The 19,581-nt window shown below is 41.1% G+C and overlaps 1 protein-coding gene across 17 annotated transcripts in view; it reads left to right on the plus strand.

The window, feature by feature from the left end:
* LOC117258338 (rap1 GTPase-activating protein 1-like) overlaps positions 1-19,581 on the plus strand; it is a 103,415-nt gene that overhangs the window by 72,730 nt on the left and 11,104 nt on the right. For 11 of the 17 annotated variants that reach the window (XM_033629157.2, XM_078169841.1, XM_078169846.1 and 8 more), the window contains 15 exons: positions 2,758-2,793; positions 3,975-4,022; positions 4,503-4,541; positions 4,668-4,859; positions 7,148-7,251; positions 7,735-7,813; positions 7,907-7,960; positions 9,341-9,424; positions 12,159-12,259; positions 12,421-12,550; positions 14,915-15,070; positions 15,154-15,225; positions 15,335-15,421; positions 15,509-15,649; positions 17,871-18,002. In XM_033629157.2, the coding sequence (XP_033485048.1) occupies positions 2,776-2,793; positions 3,975-4,022; positions 4,503-4,541; positions 4,668-4,859; positions 7,148-7,251; positions 7,735-7,813; positions 7,907-7,960; positions 9,341-9,424; positions 12,159-12,259; positions 12,421-12,550; positions 14,915-15,070; positions 15,154-15,225; positions 15,335-15,421; positions 15,509-15,649; positions 17,871-18,002 (1,437 nt within the window). In that variant the 5' untranslated portion in view covers positions 2,758-2,775. Of the gene's footprint in view, positions 1-245; positions 562-2,757; positions 2,794-3,974; positions 4,023-4,502; positions 4,542-4,667; positions 4,860-7,147; positions 7,252-7,734; positions 7,814-7,906; positions 7,961-9,340; positions 9,425-12,158; positions 12,260-12,420; positions 12,551-14,914; positions 15,071-15,153; positions 15,226-15,334; positions 15,422-15,508; positions 15,650-17,870; positions 18,003-19,581 lie in introns of those variants that run through there. The other 6 variants (XM_033629145.2, XM_078169842.1, XM_078169844.1 and 3 more) reach the window with 3 other exon arrangements.

The following is a 19,581-nucleotide window of genomic DNA, read 5'->3' on the forward strand; positions in this document are numbered from 1 at the left end:
AGTTTTATTATCAGGTGTTTCTCTTTAGTGTCAACAAGCCGATAACATGACATAGCCATGCCTTTTTTAAGGGCTGTGTTACATGTAGTTTTATGGCTAATGCAGTTGTTTGAGTCCAGAGATAAAATCTAGCTCAACACTACAGCTCCTCTTGTTCTAATCTCTAGTTAATGTTGTTGAAGCTGGGGTTATTTACTTTCAGGGTTTGTGGCAGACTATTGTTTGCGCATGGTGGAGGACTTTACTCATACTCACACTGAAAGCTACGGCGAGATTGCTCTGTACATAAACTGTTTGACTCTGTCAGGCTTTACTGGCTGAACCTTTCAGCCGTCACTTTACTACTGCAGGCCGACGTTTTTTATGGACTGTTGTAATTCGGCTTTTTCTGCAGCAGTCAGGGTGCACGTTTTGTATGTAAAGATTTCAAGGACAATTCCCCGACAGCTGTGGTTGGGATCTGAAGGATTAGGCAGGTGTTTGACGTGGAAAAGCCAGTCTGTCACTCATGGCTGTGTGATAGTGTGACAAACCCAAGGGAGAGGCGAGAGATCACATCAGGTAAAATGATTAAAATAATTATGTAATTATAATCATTATACATTTTAATTTAATTTTTATAAGTATTAATTGTGGCAGTGTTGCAAGTCATGGGAACAGCTGACATAAAGTTTATGCTTTACCAACTCTACAACGCCTACTGTACAGCACTATGTAATGGGACAGTCATGTTTGAGCATTTAATGTTGTGTTTCAGGGTCCTTGAGACCCTGCACACTCTTTTAAAGATCCAAAAAGCTACAGTTAATACTAAGGGTGTAAGAAAATATTGATACACTTTTGTGATACCATATTGATTCCCAAAAATACTGTATCAGTTTTTAATTAATAGTTTTCATGCAAGTTTTGTGGCAGCTGGATCCTTCAGTGTTGAAATCTATCTTTAACCATCATTTCAATGTAACAACATATCACTAAACACAAAGAACACAGATAGTAATACTCTTCCCTATTGGTTTGGTACTCTATTGATATTCTTATTGGTGCTTTTTCATGACTAAATAATCGGTTTTTAGAAAATATATTGACTTAAAAAAGAATTATTGAAGAGCAGGATCCGCACTGAATATTTTAAATATCACTGAATTTTGTTTTAGACCAGCAACAGTAACAGCAGAGTCACTATATGAACAATATTCCTGACATCACAATACTGAGTTAACTTTAGTTTTCATCAGTCAATCTTGCTGCCTGCAGGTAACGCTTGTCGAGGGAGGAGGGGCTGTTTGTCTCAGCCAGCAGCTATGTTTAAAATAATTAGCCCAATTTGAAGATAAGTGGCAAACTAAGCTAAACAGTGAGATGACATACAGGCAGCTTTCATTTTATTTTGAAATATTTCGCTATTAGTCGAGCTAGCAGTCAGCAGCAGTGGATGAGAGACTGCTGATAGAGCAAATTCAAATGTCACTTTCTATGTATTTACATGTTTATGTTTGTATTATACTGTAATTAAGTTTTGCCTTTTTACTCGCAAAGGTTTTATTGTACGTGCGGACTCACAGTAAGGAGCACAGTTTTCGTCAACTCGAGTAATCTCAAAGTTATCTTCACTTTGTCACCACAGCGGCCTCTCTGCTCTGCTGTTCACTGACTTCACTGCCCGTTCCGTTGTGTATGTTTATTTGTTTGTGTGAATGTGAAGGAGTTTAGCCCCAACACAGAGAGCAGCATGATAATAATATACACTAAAAAGTTAAAAAAAAAAAAGTATCAACAAAAGAACAGATAATGTCGGAGTTTATCGAGGCTTTGATAATTTAATCTCAGGGCCCGTTGAATACCATGTTTCAGTACCCATCCCTAGTCATAAAGGGCACACAGCTTGACAGTTTTTCTGAGAATATATTTTTAAAAAATGCTATGTATCACACTATATTGGGTCATGACCAGGCGGCACGGTGGTGTAGTGGTTAGCACTGTCACCTCACAGCAAGAGAGTTCCTGGTTCAATCTCAGGGGATAGCCCTTCTGTACAGAGTTTGCATGTTCTCTCCGTGTCAGCATGGGTTTTTCTCTGCGTACTCCAGCTTCCTCCCACAGTCCAAAGACATGCAGATTAACTGGTGACTCTAAATTGGCCATAGGTGTGAATGTGAGTGTGAATTGTCTGTCTCTATGTGTCAGCCCTGTGATAGTCTGGTATACTCCACCTCTCGCCCATTGTCAGCTGGGATAGGCTCCACCCCGCCCCCACGACCCTCAAGAGGATAAGTAGTTACAGAAATGAATGAATGAATGAATGAATCATGATGCAGATCGTATCACCAGATCTCCAGATTCTTGCCAATGCACAGCCCTAGTTAATATTGTCCTATCACATTATTTTGTCATGAATGTTCCTAATTTATGCAATTTTCTGATAAATGAATTCAAACTCTGACATGTTTTAGAAGTCCACTACAGAAAACGTCGCCACCTGTTTCACAGATGGACAAAAAACATAAAAAGATAATCCTGGTAAAACCTTTTTCCACCTCTTCTCGAGCCATAAACACACGAGAGAAGACAATTTAGGAAATGGATCACCAGATTTATTTCTCACTTGCCGCTCAGGGCTTCCGCACGGGATGGAGTGTGATCAGCTCCACATAATAAGTAATAGACAGGGTTGAACTCACTGCTGTAAAAATAAATTACACCTTAGCAACCAAACAAATGAACTCAAAACATGTCATCTCACTCTCCTCTCTCCAGACCCCAGATATATTTGAAATGATTGAAAAGATGCAGGTAAGATGCTGTGTTGATTTTCATATTTTGCCTCGGCTTTCTAAGCTGTACTCACCAAGCAACTAACCAGTGAGTGTGTCTCTCCTTGCTATTCCTGCAGCACTTTGGCCGTCTCCTCGGCTACAATACTTCTGTGCGCTCTGCACACGAGAGGGATGTTGAGTCTGGTGGTTTCAGAAGGGATTTGTCAGAGCATTATATGTGTTTTTCAGCTGTTAACATTCTGGTCGTAACACTGGCTGACAGCTCTGTAAGCTTATTATCTCACCTCAGAAAATGTCTCCTGGTTTCTGAAGGCTTTGAGGGGAAGTTTATTTTAATCACGCGATCCCACACATAACAGGGTAAGAGTTTTATGATGGAGCGCGTCAAAACTCATCATGTTTGTGCATCACATTGGTCACTGTTTTCAGGAATATAAAATGAATATCAGTGATAGTGGCTTTCAGTGGCCACAACATCCATCTGAATATTTTAGAAATGAATATTCCTCTTCAGCAGGGGATGTGATGCAGGACTGTGTTTTCTCCACAGTCAGACAATATATCGATGTGATGTATCGTCCTCCGTGACACCAGGCGCCATCACCTAGCCCCTATTTAGCATCACTGCATCTCTTTGTCTGTGTTTGTTCCTCTCTCTTTCACACACACACACACACACACACACACACTCTCACACCTCAGGTCCAGTAGGTGTTTTTAAGTGTAGGAACGTCACTTAGCTCAGCATCTTTTTAATCCCTGGGGTCTTATTACCGCTCTTCCTCTGTGTGCTAACAGACGTTTCAGTCACTCCCAAATGCCTGCTCTTTAGCATCCTTTAATTGCCTTTTGGTATCTGCTGTGCGTGAGCGTGTGTGCGTGTGTGTGTGTAATGTATCTCTTTCTGTGTCTTTCCATCTGTCCCTTTCTGACTTTGCTTGGTTGCCTGCTGCATACCTCTTGGGGGAAACTGTGTCATTATGTAATAGGGTTGATATTCTCTCAGTTTGTTTTTTGTTGTGGTCTTTCAGGACATGATTATTATGCAAACTGTTTTTGTGTGTGTAATCAACAATAAGTGTTTGAGTAAAGATATTCGTGTTGACTTTTTGGATTGCAAAAGCAGCCTGTGTGTGTGTGTTGATGACTGAGCGATTTCTCTCTCTGGTTTCTTTATCTCACCCTCTCCTCTTGTAGGGCAACAGGATGGACGAGCAGAGATGCACCTTTCCTCCCCCTCTCAAGGTGCGACTCTCCGTGTAGAGACACGGTGTTATTCACATGATGCGGTCATTGTCTCATGACTGCGCTGCCATATCTCGCTCTGCCAGACAGGCTGATTACTTGGGAGCACAGTTGCACAGTATTATTCATAATGCAGGGAGACGCTCTCAAGCCTTGCCATCATTTTTACACCAACAGAGCAGGTTTGGATTCAGACTCACATGTTCTCTGATGCTCTGCAGAGAGACATGGTGAAGTCTTAGCAACAGAGAATTTAACAAGATGTGTAATAAAATATTTTAAACCACCAATGTCTAAAACAATGGCAATACTTTGATCAAGCAATGAATTGATTCCTATGTAGTCTCCAAACTGATTTTCAATGCATAACAGTTATGCAATTACTCTGAATCAGTGTCCTTTGGGATTACAGAGTTGGACAGCATGGTTATTTTTATTCTTTGATGAGGAAACAAAGCTTTTTTTTACTCTTTTTTTCAGACGGAGGAGGACTACATTCCATACCCAAGTGTCCATGAGGTAGTACTTTAATCATTAGTCCGTCTGCATCACTCAGACATCACCTCAGTTTTATTCTTGTCCTGATATTACCTTCACAGTTACACTGCTCTGTTTCTCAACCCGTTATTTTGTATTTTGTGGCAGGTGTTGGGCAGAAAAAGCCCCTTTCCTCTCATCCTCCTGCCGCAGTTTGGGGGTTACTGGATTGAAGGGACCAACCATGAGATGAGTGACACAGTGGACATAGAGCAGCTGCAACCTCCGTCCCCAAACACCCGCACCAAGCTGGAATGTAACACAATAGCTATGCTCTTCCGGAAACACTTCCTGGGCAAGGTTAGCCGCTTTGACACACAGAGAGAGATATTTCTTTTTACATAATGTATGATTTTTACTTTTTATTGTCATCTTGAAAAGCAAACAAGAAACAGAGGACGCAATATCTGTGACAGTGTAGGCAAGCTCGAAAATGACACCACAGGTAACACACACACAATATAAAAAGAGAAAAGAACAACAGTACGAGAGCGGTTGATGCCAAAAATCCAATACACATTCAATCCTTAATTAAACAAGCTCATGCATATGTTTGTTTTCCCTACTGAAACATTTCCATCGTCGTCTTTTGTGTAGCGGTAAATTCCCTCTTGACCTAAATGTATAAATGTAATTTGCTCCATGGTCTAAATTTTGCCTATGATTTTCTTCATGTTGTGGATGCCTGAGCGTGATTTCTGTAATAATTTATTCATAAGGTTTAAGGCAGAAATACAAATTTTATGAAATATATATTGCAGATAAAATTGTTTTTAAATATGTATCAGTCTTGCACTGAATCTCTGTTAGTATTCCACTAAGTAATATAAATTCTACATCCAAAACAGGAGGATATTTAATAGATTCTTCATGTACAATGTTTTGCTGTAATAACTGTTTCCCAGGATGTGGGCAGAAACAAAAAATATGACATTTTGATAACATGTTGATGTTACTGTGAAAATATATTTAGCTTGTTATGCTGAAATTTAAGTATGAAAGTACGTTTCCACCAGTGTGATATTAAAAAAAAAAGATCCTGTAAGTCATTATATTCGGAAACTTTCTCGAAATAATGAGAAGCTTAATTATTTTGAGACAATAAGTCATACTGAGTTACACTCAAAGGCCACTTTATTAGGTACACCTGTTCAACTGTTTGTTAATGCAAATAGCTAATCAGCCAATAATGTGGCAGCAACTCAATACATTTAGGCATGTAGACATGGCCAAGACGACCTGCTGAAGTTCAAACTGAGCATCAGAATGAGGAAGAAAGGTGGATTTAAGTGACTTTGAATGTAACACGGTTGTTGGTGCCAGACGGGCTGGTCTGAGTATTTCAGAAACTTTCACACACAACCATCTCTAGGGTTTACAGAAGACAGTCTGAAAAAGAGAAAATATCCAGTGAGCAGCAGTTCTCTGGGTGAAAATGCCTCGTTGATGCCAGAGGTCAGAGGAGAATGACCAGACTGGTTCAAGATGATATAAAGGCAACAGTAACTCAAATAACCACTGGTTACAACCAAGGTCTGCAGAAGACCATCTCTGAACCAACAACACGTCCAACCTTGAAGCAGATGGGCTACAGCAGCAGAAGACCACACCAGGTGCCACTCCTGTCAGCTAACAACAGGAAACTGAGGCTACAGTTCACACAGGCTCACCAAAACTGGACAATAGAAGATTGGAAAAATGTTGCCTGGTCTCATTCAGATGGTAGGGTCAGAATTTGGTGAAAACAACATGAAAGCATGGTAGCAACTGTGTGATGTCATCATGTCAATATGAACCAAAATCTCTGAGGAATGTTTCCAGCACCTTGTTGAATCTATGACACCAAGAATTAAAAGGGGGTCCGACCTGGTACTCGCAAGGTGTACCTAATAAAGTGGCCAGTGGGTGTATATTGAAGAAATTTCCTAATATAATGACTTGAAATTTATTTTTTTTCATTACACTGGCAGAAATGTGTATTTTCTCTCCAAAAAAAGTGAACGCAGTAGTGGTGTGTTGTAGGATTTTTCAGATGAAGTAGTTCATAGTTTTTCACCCATGTTCAATTTCCATGTTCGTGATCATACAATTAAATATAATGACAGGAACATGACATGGTTTATTTATCCATAAAGGCAGATGTACATGTTTCTTACATGGTGTGTACTCAGAATGTCTTCAGAGAGATATTACCAAAGTCATACTCATGACGGCCGTCATTATAACAGCTTCCTTCCTTCACAAATGAGCCTCATTACTCTCATAGAATATTTCACAATCAATTTCACTTCTTGCTCATTATAGTAATGAAATGAATAAGCAATAAGCAAATCCCGGTAGAATGAACCACTACCAGCGACCAGCCTCACTGTTTGACACCTCGTGCACTGCTGCTAATGAAGATGCATTAGGCTTTGCCACCTGTTCTTACACACGCATAATATGAACAAATTTGAGCTGCCTGTAGTAGAAGAGCAACAGCAGAGGGAAAGCTCCTCAGACTGGAAGGATATGGGTAATGGCTGGAGCACGCGTGTCTGTTTGTGACAGATACAAATGGCCGTATCCTTGTTGTACTCTGCCCTCAGGAACACTTTAATTACTATTCAGTGGACAGTGCCCTTGGACATCTGGTGTTCTCGCTAAAGTACGATGTGATTGGTGACCAGGAACATCTCCGTCTAATGCTCAGGTAATGATACATTATGCATACATGCTGCAGTACAATGTTGCTTAATTTAGAAAGGAAAATAAAGCTGCACTTCTGAGGTAATGACTGTAGCCTTAAAAATATGTCAGCACTTTCACCATCAACAGGAAAAATATATGCAGGATGAACCATTTTCTCTTTTCCTAAATACCCAGAATTGACTGGATAAACACATCCTACCAGCACGGGTGTTATCGTAAGAGTCATAAAGCCTGAGAGAGTGTCAACAGCACTGTCATTTCCACAGCAGTGTAACAGATGGACTATTTAGGCCAGCGAGTGGGTGGGGATGGAAGGGGGGATGGAGGGAGGGAGGGAGGGAGAGAAAGCAAAGAGAGGCGAGGGTGGGCAAGTTTGATAATGGTCCATACCGGATCATCTCTTCCCCATTTGATAGGTTCTGAGAAATGCTGCATCACTTTTTATGGCTTAGAAACCGCACTGATTGTTTTATGACATCACCAGGACCAAGCTGAAAACCTACCATGATGTGATCCCCATTTCCTGTCTGACGGAGTTTCCCAATGTGGTCCAAATGGCCAAGGTAAAAAGAGTTGTTATTATGAAGCAGAGATTTATCTGCTGGGAATGTGTCCAACCATGTTCTAACATTTTCTCTCTCTTTTTTAAACCCAAGCTCGTCTGTGAAGAGGTCAATGTGGATCGTTTTTTTCCTGTCCTTTATCCAAAAGTAAGATCTGGTTTGGTTTGTATTGTTGCAGCTGCTGTATGTGTCCTTTCCAGTTGTACACATCTGATGATTTTAAACAATAGGGCTGCAATTTGTCTGTCTTAGTCTGTCTTAAAGGAGCAGTGTGTAAGATTTAGGAGGATTTAGTGGGGAGGATTGCAGATTGCTACCCAACTTCTCACAGTTAGAATTTCTTCAGTGTTCATTGTCCAGGAGGTCTTCTCCTCTCCAAAATAAACAGACCCAGCAATTTAAACCCCTTAAAACTATGAATAAAACAGTTTCATGTTAAAGAATCAATGTTTTTCTGACACTCTTATCACAACTACTAAGGATGCATGATAATGTCATTATCAGTATCAGCCGATATTGGCTTTAAAATTAATCAGCCAACGTGCTTTTCTTGTTTTGCACAATGAATAAATATCACATACATTGAAAACGATGTGTGTCATGTCTCCATCTGCTAGTGGGCCATTGTGATGAGAGCATGATGTTGATTCCACTACAGAAGAGACTTGATCACTAGAATTAGGTGGGGGAAAAAGTGGCATTGGTTATCAACCAAATGTGCCGTTATAGTTCAGCATATCGGATCATTCATTCATTTTCTGCAACTGCTTTCTTGTTTGGAGTTGTGGGGGGCTGGAGCCTATCCCAGCTGACATTGGGCGAGAGGTGGGGTACACCCTGGACAGGTCACCAGACTATCACAGAGCTGACAACCATCCACACTCACATTCACACCTACGGACAATTTAGAGTCACCAATTAACCTGCATGTCTTTGGACTGTGGGAAGATAGCACAGAAGGGCTCCTCTACCCCGAGGATCGTATCACCCACCATGGGTTCAAATCAGGAACCCTCTTGCCGTGAGGTGACAATTCTAACCATTGCACTACCATGCCTATTGAGAAAATCCAATACTGTGCATCCCTAGTAACTACGGTTGCCAACGTGAAAATCCAAAAATGCAAAAACAGAAATGGCCCTATCTTGAGTCAGTGTTTCTTTTGTCCATTCTGGGCCACTGTAGAAACATGGCATTGCAACATGGCAATCTCCATAGACAAGGACCCGCTCCCTATGTAGCTATAAACACCTCACTCGAGGTAACGAAAACACAATGACTCCTATTCTCAGGTGATTATACCCTTAAGAAAACATACTTATTATATTATATTCCATTTCTGCCAATATATCCCTTTAAATCCTACACACTGTGTTCCAATCACTTATACTGGTAGCAAGTTAGCGAGAGATCGCTTAAAGGCCGGTATGAACAAGAGGAATGATGACATTCATGTGGTCACCAGTCTTGGAAAACTGTGAACTCATCCTTAAATGTTTTTTTGTTATATCTCTATATTTCTCACAGGCTTCAAGACTTATTGTCACCTTCGATGAACATGTGATAAGCAACAATTTCAAGTTTGGGGTCGTCTATCAAAAGTTTGGACAGGTGAGCTATAAAGTCTGAATGTAAACTAAAAGGAAATATGCCTTCTTTTTAATTTGGTCCTCGGTGGTTCTGTGGAAGTGCATGCATTATTTATATTCATTGTATTCAGTGCATGAACAACGAGAATGTACAATACATTGTAATTTGTGATTTCCTCAAGGAAGCTGATAATGCTCAGTCCTCCTCTGTCTTAATTATGGCTTTCAGCCCAGTGACTGGCTGTCTTCATCGCCCCCTCTCATTTTCTGAGGCAATCACAGCCCTCTTGTTTACTATGTGGGGGGCAGAGGAGCTGCTGAATGCTTTGCTGAGGGCACTTGTACCTTTGAATGGAAACATCAGTATGTAGAGATCTGCAGTGGAGAGCCGTGCAGTAGTTTAAACATATGCCCATATAATTCATATGATATCTCATGAAAAGTTCTGAACACATGTCGAATTATACCTTATGAATTAGCACCATGATATCTTGTGAAATAATGCCTTTACCAGCTAGGTGATGCTGGGTTCATACTGGACATGGAAGCACTCCAGTTTAATTGTTGCACAGTCGCCTAGCCAGTAACACCAGAAGTGAATTTCTCCGCATCGGTCAGCTAGCTGCTCTGATTCTGCTCTGTTTAAATTACATGTAGAGCTCTGTCTCTGTCTGCTTGTGTCTGTGTGTTTGTGTGTGAGTGAGTATGTGGTTCTGCTCATCTGTCTTGCTCCCTGTTTAGACACAACTAGGATATATGTGGAAGCATGGGATGTCTATTCTATCATTTATCATAGTCAGATCATTTGTATCATATTAGTATATCCTTTATATCCTTTAAAAAGGATTATCAGTGTGTTTTCTTACCCAATTTGCTTGCGCCTTGTGGAAAAAAATAGACCAGACACAAAAACTATTGCTGCAGATTGTGAGCCAGCCAGGGCGCCCGGCGCTACACTGCGGTGTAAGCAGCCCAATCGGTTAACATGGGTGCACAAAGCAAGCCGTCAGTGCTCCACAGTAAAACAGCATCCTTTGCAGCGCTTCTGTGTCAAGTGTGAACCTGATGTTGGGGTTTGAGGAAGATTTTTGCTTGGGTTTTCACTTCACGTTAACAAGTCTGAGGAAGAGCCTGCGTGCTCGAAACGTCACGAATGACAAAATAAAATTATAAAGTAATGGGAGCTCTATTTGGTGTGCATATCATCTTTTTCTTTTTCATCTTCACTTGAGTTTTTTGATCCAGCACCCAATTGAAATTTTCTTTGGGATCTGTGTGTCGCCACCTCTTTTTTATGGGTTTCACTTGACATCACGTCATGTCAGAACTGACGTGACAACTTGACCTTAAATATGTACCTTAACTCAACACTGACTTTTGGTTTCACATGGTACTATTGAACCCTGGTATCTTGTGTTTGTTTGACCTATACATCACCCTCCTCATGGATGTATGAAGAAATTACAGATACAGGGTTAGAGACAGGTCCCTGTTCATTCCTATGAAAGTTGTTCAGTTCAAGCCAAAAAAGTTTGACTTCTGTGTGTAAAATTACCTGTACCTTCCGTATCATCGGGCCCATGCAGGCACACCAGAGACTTTGTCAGCTAAGCAGCTAACTTCTGCTTAAGTTGCCCACTAACCTGAGATGATTTAATCATGTGAGTCGTGTCGACTTTTGAAATGTTATCAGACTGAATGAATCAAATTTTGAAAGTGAAATGAGTCATTTTGTAGGAGGTTGTGATGCTCAAAAAACATTTGCCACTGATTTACAATGTAAGTCTATGGGAAAAAGTCTTTTTGGTCTCCATGGCATCATGTGATGGATTTTAATTGCCCAATTTGGCTGCTATGTTAAACTGGCTCAGCACTATTCCTTCAGGCTTGTTCTCCCTACGCAGACTTTGTCGCTCTTCATACTGTGTGACCTGACTTTATCCTGCGCACTCGTCATATGATGAAGGACAGCCTGCAGCATATAGGTCACATGATCACCGCCTAAAAAAATTGTGCATTACTTTTCATAGGTACAAGTACAAATAGTGAAAGAGAACAGCCTGTTTAAAAACACTGTTAAATAAACTGTAAAAGAACTGAGGGCCATGTCACAAAGACAGTGAGGACCTTCTGTTCATGCTTCCGAACACTTTCTCTTCAGAAGGGGCGCTGAGTGGAGAAAGGCATGATGTTTAATTTGGCATATTGCACACAGGAAACAAAACAGAAATACTCAATGAGCAACGTAAGCTTCTTCTCAGGCGTGTTTCTCTGTGTTGTTGAGGCAGATTTGTTCATATCACTGCTGCACTTGTTGTCAATAGATAGTCAACTGTCTGACAGAGCTGATCACTATTGCACCAGCTTTTCCTTAAGCCTGTCTTTAAACCCTCTGTTATACAAAGTAATATTATCGATCTGAAATGCAAATGCACTGTGTTAAACACACCGGATACACTTCACTCCCCTGCATTCAGTTATCAGCCCTAATGATCTGTTGCACTAAAACACACCTTATATAAAATGCTCAGAGGCACTCTAGTATGCAGATCTTACCTCTTGTGATCAGTTTTCCTTTTGTTCCTCACACATTGTCCTTACTGCTTGCTTATTTGTAATACAGAGACAAGTGCTGTTATTACTGGACTCTGGTGTACAATACACAGTCAACCATACAAATCGTCCTCAGCCCTGCTGCTGAAATCCGTTTGTCCTCCAAGCCTTGATGTTAATGAGGGATTTTTTATTGGTTACAGACTTCAGAGGAAGAGCTGTTTGGCAACAGTGAAGAGAGTCCTGCCTTTGTAGAATTCCTGGAATTTCTAGGAGAGAAAATTGAGCTGCATAACTTTAAAGGGTAAGGATCTGACTCTGGTTTGAAGGCACTATATATACTCTGCCATACATAGTTGTAGCATGATGCCAAGCGCAATTTACAGTATGTCAGGCCAGCTACTTGAAGGATGGTCATGGCACTGCAGTGAATATCTTGTTAGACATGGCTCTGTGTGCTTGCAGTTTCCGTGGAGGGTTAGATGTGACTCACGGGCAGACTGGCACTGAGTCTGTCTACTGCAACTACCGCAACAAAGAGGTCATGTTCCATGTGTCCACAAAGCTGCCTTACACAGATGGGGACACCCAGCAGGTACTGTAATCCAATACCAGGCTAACACACCTTTCATGATTCACTGTGAGCAGTCAGACAGGTTCCCTCTGGTTATTGTAGTACCATATTTTGCATGTTCCTCCCTGCTGTGCTAAACACCCGCAACATATATTTGCAAGAACACAGTGGTAGTAAACATGAATCACTTTAAATTTATGCTTTAGTGTCTGCATATGTGAGCAGCACTCCTCCCTCTCAGTGATTTAAAGCACATTGTTCACACGACCGAGTCCTCCTACTCCGCCTCGCGTATTCACACAAACACTGATTAATTAGCACAAGCTCTCACACCATTTGCTGTCGTCGTTTGTACAAACACAGATGAGGCAAGGTCTATATGCTCAGTCTCCCCAGCAGTAGTGGGTGTTAGGCATTGGCTCCTCTGATCCAATAGCTGCTTGCTCAGGCTGTCGTGAGGAGAAACAGCAAACCCTTGTGGCGGTTTACAAATTTACATGCATTCAGATTTGAGACAGGGAAAAGGAAGAATTAAGAGGAAGCACCTCTTTGTATTTATTATGCTTTCTACAGTCTATTCACGGCACAAATCAGAGCCTGATTATACAACAAGAAAAGCAATTGTCATTTTATCTTCTTATTAAACACAAACTGAGGAAATTTAATACTTTTCTCATGGAGGTTTCACACAATTTATTAGCTGTTAATTTGGCAATGTGCCACATTTGCTAGCTTTGTGTTGTCATTGTTATTAAAAAAGTGTTCTTTTAATGGCTGGTGTTTATCAACAATTAGTAGAAACTGCAACAATAGGTTTTTTTTTTTTACTTATTGTCTTCCAAAATCAATTCCAGGGAGCATTACAATAAATTTGTCCTCATAATTTTCCCTTTCCGAAACCTGCAGATAACAAATAACATTAATGAATATCATCCAATGTTTTGCATCAGCATTCTTTCATCCTAAAATAATTGCCTTGCACAGCTTGCATTAATTCACCCCTAAATTAATTTGTCATTAAAAGGAAGCTTCTTTTTTTTCCAAGCTCTACCCCATTTTCTCATGTTTTTGTGTCTAATTGATTAATGGGAACAACAATTTTTGAAACTGGTCCAGTACTGAGCAAGACTGCTGCAGCTGCCAGCTGTGAAACAGGCTGCAATGTAATTCCTGAGGGCAATTGAGCAGCGTCAATTAGGTCCACTCGAAGTGTTTGTTTTTGCTACTGACAGGTTAGGATTGTAACTGTAAGTGCCTGACAACATTATTGAAACGACTCAGATAGACATTTTTGTTAAAGAGTAAGATCCTTTTTTTTTAACAAGAAATAGCCACGAAATCACAATCATCAAACCCACCAGACTCTATTTGAATAAAGAGCAATTTAAGCATGTATAGAACCAGCATATTTTCACATCTAACTGGGCAAATTAAAGGTTTATTTCAGTGAAACAAGAGTTGGTAATTGTTGAAACAGAAAATAGACGAACCAAGATGGCTTTTGGGTGTTTTATTTTGCTTCTGTTGACTTTGAAAGAAGTGTGCTTTGCAATGATAAAATTACTGTTTCTTTAATTGGTCTTAGTCTGGTGGGTTTAGTGATAGTGATTTTCGGGGCAGTTTCTGGTAAAACAAAAAGATCACATTTTTTAAACAACAAGGTTTTTCTCTGTATTATTTCTTTTCATAATGTCAGACACTTAAAATAACAATCTGAGCCTGTCGGTGGCAAAACACAAACGCTTTTAGTGGACATAAATTGATGATGCTCATTTATGGATTACATTGCATCCAGTTTTGCCACTGCCACTCTCCTTCAATCTTGAGGCCTGTACTACGAAGCCAGTTCAACTTACCCAACATACCTTTTCGTTATCAGGTTTGACTAACCCGTCACACTGGCCGTCTGGATAACCAGTACTTAAAAGCTAGTTATCAACTAGTTCAGTCAACTCTGGGTTTTCCTATCTAGCCACTAGCGTGTCCATGTAAAAGAGGCGGGGGTGATGACTACGAGTGACATCATCACAACCATGAATGAAGGAGATGGCTTCATATCATATGAGATGAAACAGTACAAAAGTATTTACAATACTGTCCTGCAATGTCAGTGATGCAGGATGTAAATGAGTAATCTTATAACAGAAAATGTAGAGCCTTTGAAAATATTCACCGTCGGTCAAGATATAAATTCTGTGTAGGTATCACCAGGCTATATGTGACATTAGAATAGAGTATTTTTCGAGTTAACCCTGAAGTTACCTTGCTATCTCCAAATCCTGCATACAAGCCTCTGGACCAATTCCAAAAAAAAGTTGTTCCTATAAGTTACTTAAGACACAAAAAAGTTACCCTCTAAGTTGCTATGTGGCTGGTGTATTGCAGTTGCAGAGAAAGAGGCACATAGGGAACGACATTGTGGCTATCTTATTCCAAGAAGAAAACACTCCCTTTGTACCGGACATGATCGCCTCCAACTTCCTCCACGCCTACATCGTGGTCCAAGTGGTCAACCCCTGCACTGACAATGTTCTCTACAAGGTAATTAATCTCCCTTAATATGAGCTGACATTGCCTCCTGTGATTAAGGGTTAATTAACCTTCATCTTACTCATGATTTTTAGGTGTCAGTCACAGCACGAGATGATGTACCTTTCTTTGGCCCGGCCCTCCCCAACCCTGCTGTCTTTAAAAAAGTAAGAGAAAGAACCTGTAGATCTGAACGACTGTGTCCTCTAACCAGTGCACTTTCCCCCTCTTGATAATCCAACATGTTGCCTTGTCTCTTTGCTTGTCTCTTCCCAGGGCCCTGAATTCCATGAATTCCTTTTTACTAAGCTCATTAATGCAGAGTATGCCTGCTACAAAGCTGAGAAATTTGCCAAATTAGAGGTGAGTCGTCGTAAAGCATTTAAAACATTTATAGTATTTTGAAAATACCCTTTGTTTCATTTCACTCTTTGTGTTTGTGTGTGTAAGGAACGAACAAGGTCGGCCTTGTTAGAGACCCTTTATGAGGAGCTCCATGTCAACAGTCAGGCCATGATGGGTGTCGGAGGAGACGACGACAAACTGGAAAACGGGAGTGCAGGAGGAGGAGGCTTCTTTGAGTCCTTCAAGGTAACTGGAGAGGCAGCAGCAGAGGCGGGAGCTTCAAACTGACAGCTTCACTCTCTGCAACTCTCTGCTTCAAATAAAGAAACAAAATTAAGCTAAAACATGTTTTCATAAACACCTTGCTTTGTAATTTGAAGATAGCAAGACTATTAGTTACACTTGGGCAATTTTAAAGGAACAGTCCACCCCAACATTTAAAAAAAACTGTTTTTCCTCTTACCAGTAGTGCTGTTTATCAGTCTAGACTGTTTGCTTGTGTTTGAGATATCAGTCATAGAGACATCTGCCTTCTCTCAAAATATAATAGATGCCACTCGGCTAGTAGTGCCCAAAGCATCAAAAAACTTCATTTGAAAAACTCAACAGCAATGTCTCTTTCCAGAAATCATGACTTGGTTGCTCATAATAATCCACAGACCTTGTTGTGAGCAGTTTCATGTAGGAACTATTTTTTCTCTACCTAACTACACCCATCAACCATGTCACCATGCAGAGGGAAGCGTGCATCTACTCATGGATGAGTGGCTGATGCTTGTGATAGTGTGAGATGTAAACAATAATGGCATCCTCCTTCGCTTTGCTGAGCTGTAATGTTAGCTAGGTCACTGGTGCTAGGTGAGCTAGCAGTAGATGCACACTTCCTTCTGCGCGGTGATACGGTTGGCAGGTGTATTTCAGTAGAAGGAAATAGTTCCTACATGAAACTGCTCACAACAAGTTCTGTGGATTATCTTCAGTAACCAGGTCATGATTTCTGGAAAGACATTGCTGTTGAGTTTTTCTAATGTCTGTTTTGGGCGCTGTGAGCACCACAAGCTGAGTGGCATCTAGTTTTATTATATTGAAAAGAAGGCAGATATCTTCATGGCCAATATCTTCAACGCTCTGCAACTCACACCAAAACAATCTAAGTTGATACACGACAGGTAAGAAAGGAAATATGTATTTTTGATTTTGGGGTGAACTGTACCTTTAAGTCAAGCATAGGCTTATTTCCATTACAGTAGTTTGACATTTAAGGACTATGTTTCTTTGCTTTTTCACCAAGGGTTGGATGGAAAATTGTCTTTGTGTCTCCTAAATATGAAGCGGTTAGCTTAGCTTAGCATAAAGACTGGAAACACGGGGAAACAGGTAGTTAGACCTAGAATATTTCTCAAGAAATAAGTACCCACAAATTGCAATTTTTACACTTTGGCTTTTGTAAATATAAAATCAAGTGAGATATAATGTGTTATTTAGCAAGCATTAGAGGTGCCAGTACCTGGATTTTGTTATTTTCGCACAGCTTAGTTAGCCATTTCCCTCTGTTTCTAGTCTTTATACTAAGCTGAGAGAACCTGATGCTGTTGGCTTTAGCTTCATACACCAGTGCTTTGCGTCTTCTCTTGGCCAGAGAGTGACAAAGCACATTTCCAAAAATGTTAAACTATACCTTTAAGTGTCGTTATAAAACTATAAAGAGTATTGTTACTGCACAGGAACAGTATAAAATTGGTATCTACACTAACCTTTTCTACCAGCTGTCAGATGTTTCCTCTGTGGATGTAAAGAAGGGTGTCTTTTCTCTGGCAGTCTCTCAGGGTTGTTCTTATCTATATGCAAGCTGTGGGGCTGTAAAGGTTTATCAATCTCCCTCAGTCTCTGTCAATTTGACTGAAGAGAAGCTCTGCTGCTCTGTCCTGCTGGAACACACCACTCCTGGCTTCCCGGCTTTTCTTTCTCATGCCTCCTTGCTGTTTCGTGCTGCTGCACTCTTCGCATGCTCCAGTGTTCACTCACTAGTCCCTTATTTATATGATTCTGTCATAATATGAAAGTGGATGGATAGATTTCTTTCATCATCAGATGCCTTTGCCTTCACACTCTGTTCCATGTCTGCAAAGAGGTGCGCTGGGCTTTAAACCTCTCCTGGCTGTATTTAAACTCAGTGTGGCGAGACATCTGCGAGCCACTTGGTGCTTCTACTTCTCCTCTCTTACCACCTATCTAGCATAATGACTCATCTGAACCCTCCTCTGGGCATTAAAGCTTAGCAGTGCTCTCTGTCGCTTCCTTGTCTGTCAGGATTAGCATCAGGCCGGCGCTCTCTGCCTGTAGTGGTCAGTGTTCAGGGACAGCCCCGAGGCTCCTCTCAGCCTGTAACGCCGTACAGCGATGCTGAGGGGGTCACAGGGGTCAGCGCCATCTGAATGTATCTCCTCCTCCTCGTCTCTCTCTGTAGCGGGTGATCCGCAGCAGGAGCCAGTCAATGGATGCCATGGGTCTTTCTCTCAAGAAGCAGCACACATTCTCTACTAGCTTCAGCAGCAGCTTTAACCACGAGCCCGCAGAGAGCCCCAAAATCCCAGGGATAGTAAGTACAGACCCACTCCTCCTGGTCTCGAGTGAGGCGACTCTCGCTTCCTCTGCCCCCTCCCCCAGCAGTTCTACTAGAGTTCATGCCCCCTCCTCCCTCACTTGCCTGCTGCACTAATGTCTCACAGAGAAGAGCTTGAGTGGAACATTTATGCCTGGGTCTTAAACTTGGCTCTCACTTTGCAACAGTTGCACATTGTCTGCCACCACAAGATGGAGTGACTGGACACTCATAGACCTGAATGCTTTGAGGACACAGGGGGAATTTCTCCCCGGGGTTAAAGCTGCTTCTAATACCTGCTGTTTATTATCTGTGTTGTCATTTTTGAAATCCCTGTGCATCTGCATTGCTCACAAGTGCTCACTTGAATTATAATGAATGTGGGTTGAGTCCTGTTTGTGTGTATGTGTGAGTGTGTGTGCATGTGTGCAAGATGAAGTGTGTCGTTTTTATTTTTTTAATGGTTATTATGAACAAACGGTTATTTCTGGCATCAGGTGAAAACCTTGTATCTGCAAACTGTCATTTTTTTTTTTGTATTTTGTTTTTTAGTTTTTAACAGTATATGATTGGCTCTGCAAACACTGTAAAAAGTTGAGTGTTGCATAACAATTTTTGGCCCCAAAGAGGAGCTTTTTGCCCTTCAGTTGTAAGTCAAACATGCCCTTAAATTGTAGGTACAAGGTCTTCACTTAAAGGAATACTTAACCCCAAAAATGAGTATTCGTACTTCAGTCACTCACCCTGTGTTGTGTTAAAATCATGAAGAAAACTTTGTTTTTCTCACATGCCTCCACACTGAATGAAAAATCCAAAAATGGATAATATTCTTAATCAGTTGAAGACATAGGGGTCCATGCTGAACAACAGTAAAGCTATATCAAAAACATCTGTTTACAAACCCTCACACAACTTGTGCAGACCCCAAAATAGAATCTGAAGCTGAACTGAAAGTGAAACTTATCTATGCCCTCTTCCAGGCCAGACTCCATTTACAAAAACAGTAATTTTACCTCATTGAACATGGAAGGTCTACGGTTCTAAGGTTTTTGTTAGGGGCCGTACACATGCCGCGTCTTTAACCGCCTGGAAAACACGAGGTTGGGAGCTGGGCGCTGCCCTTGTGCCTTTTGGTGCCAGCTTTCAACAGCGCAGCGGCAGGTTGTGTCTGCACTAACATGATCAACTTTTCCATATCCATCACAGACTGATATTTAAGGAAGAAGGGAAAGATGTATGTTGGCTGTGCTTGGTTGTTCCTCGTCACATGACATGCGGTGTTCGCTGCTGCATTCCAAAAGTTGAACTCAGTTAATCTCAGAGCATAGCCTGAAAAATGGGTGCTCGCAAACACATGTGCGCTGCGACGGCATCAATCTGGCGTTTGATCATGCCTGCTGTGCATCTACATTAAAAACAATTAAACTGCATGCGCAAAAAACGCGGCATGTGTACGGCCCCTTAGTCTGTGACTTTGCTGAATCTGAACTAACCCTTTAAAACACCAAAGTCACACAATACCACAAACTAACTAACTGATGGAGGCAGTGGTCGACCAGCAGCTCCCATGTTCATC

The sequence above is a fragment of the Epinephelus lanceolatus genome, chromosome 8 (assembly GCF_041903045.1).
Source record: "Epinephelus lanceolatus isolate andai-2023 chromosome 8, ASM4190304v1, whole genome shotgun sequence".
Taxonomy (NCBI): Eukaryota; Metazoa; Chordata; class Actinopteri; order Perciformes; family Serranidae; genus Epinephelus; species Epinephelus lanceolatus.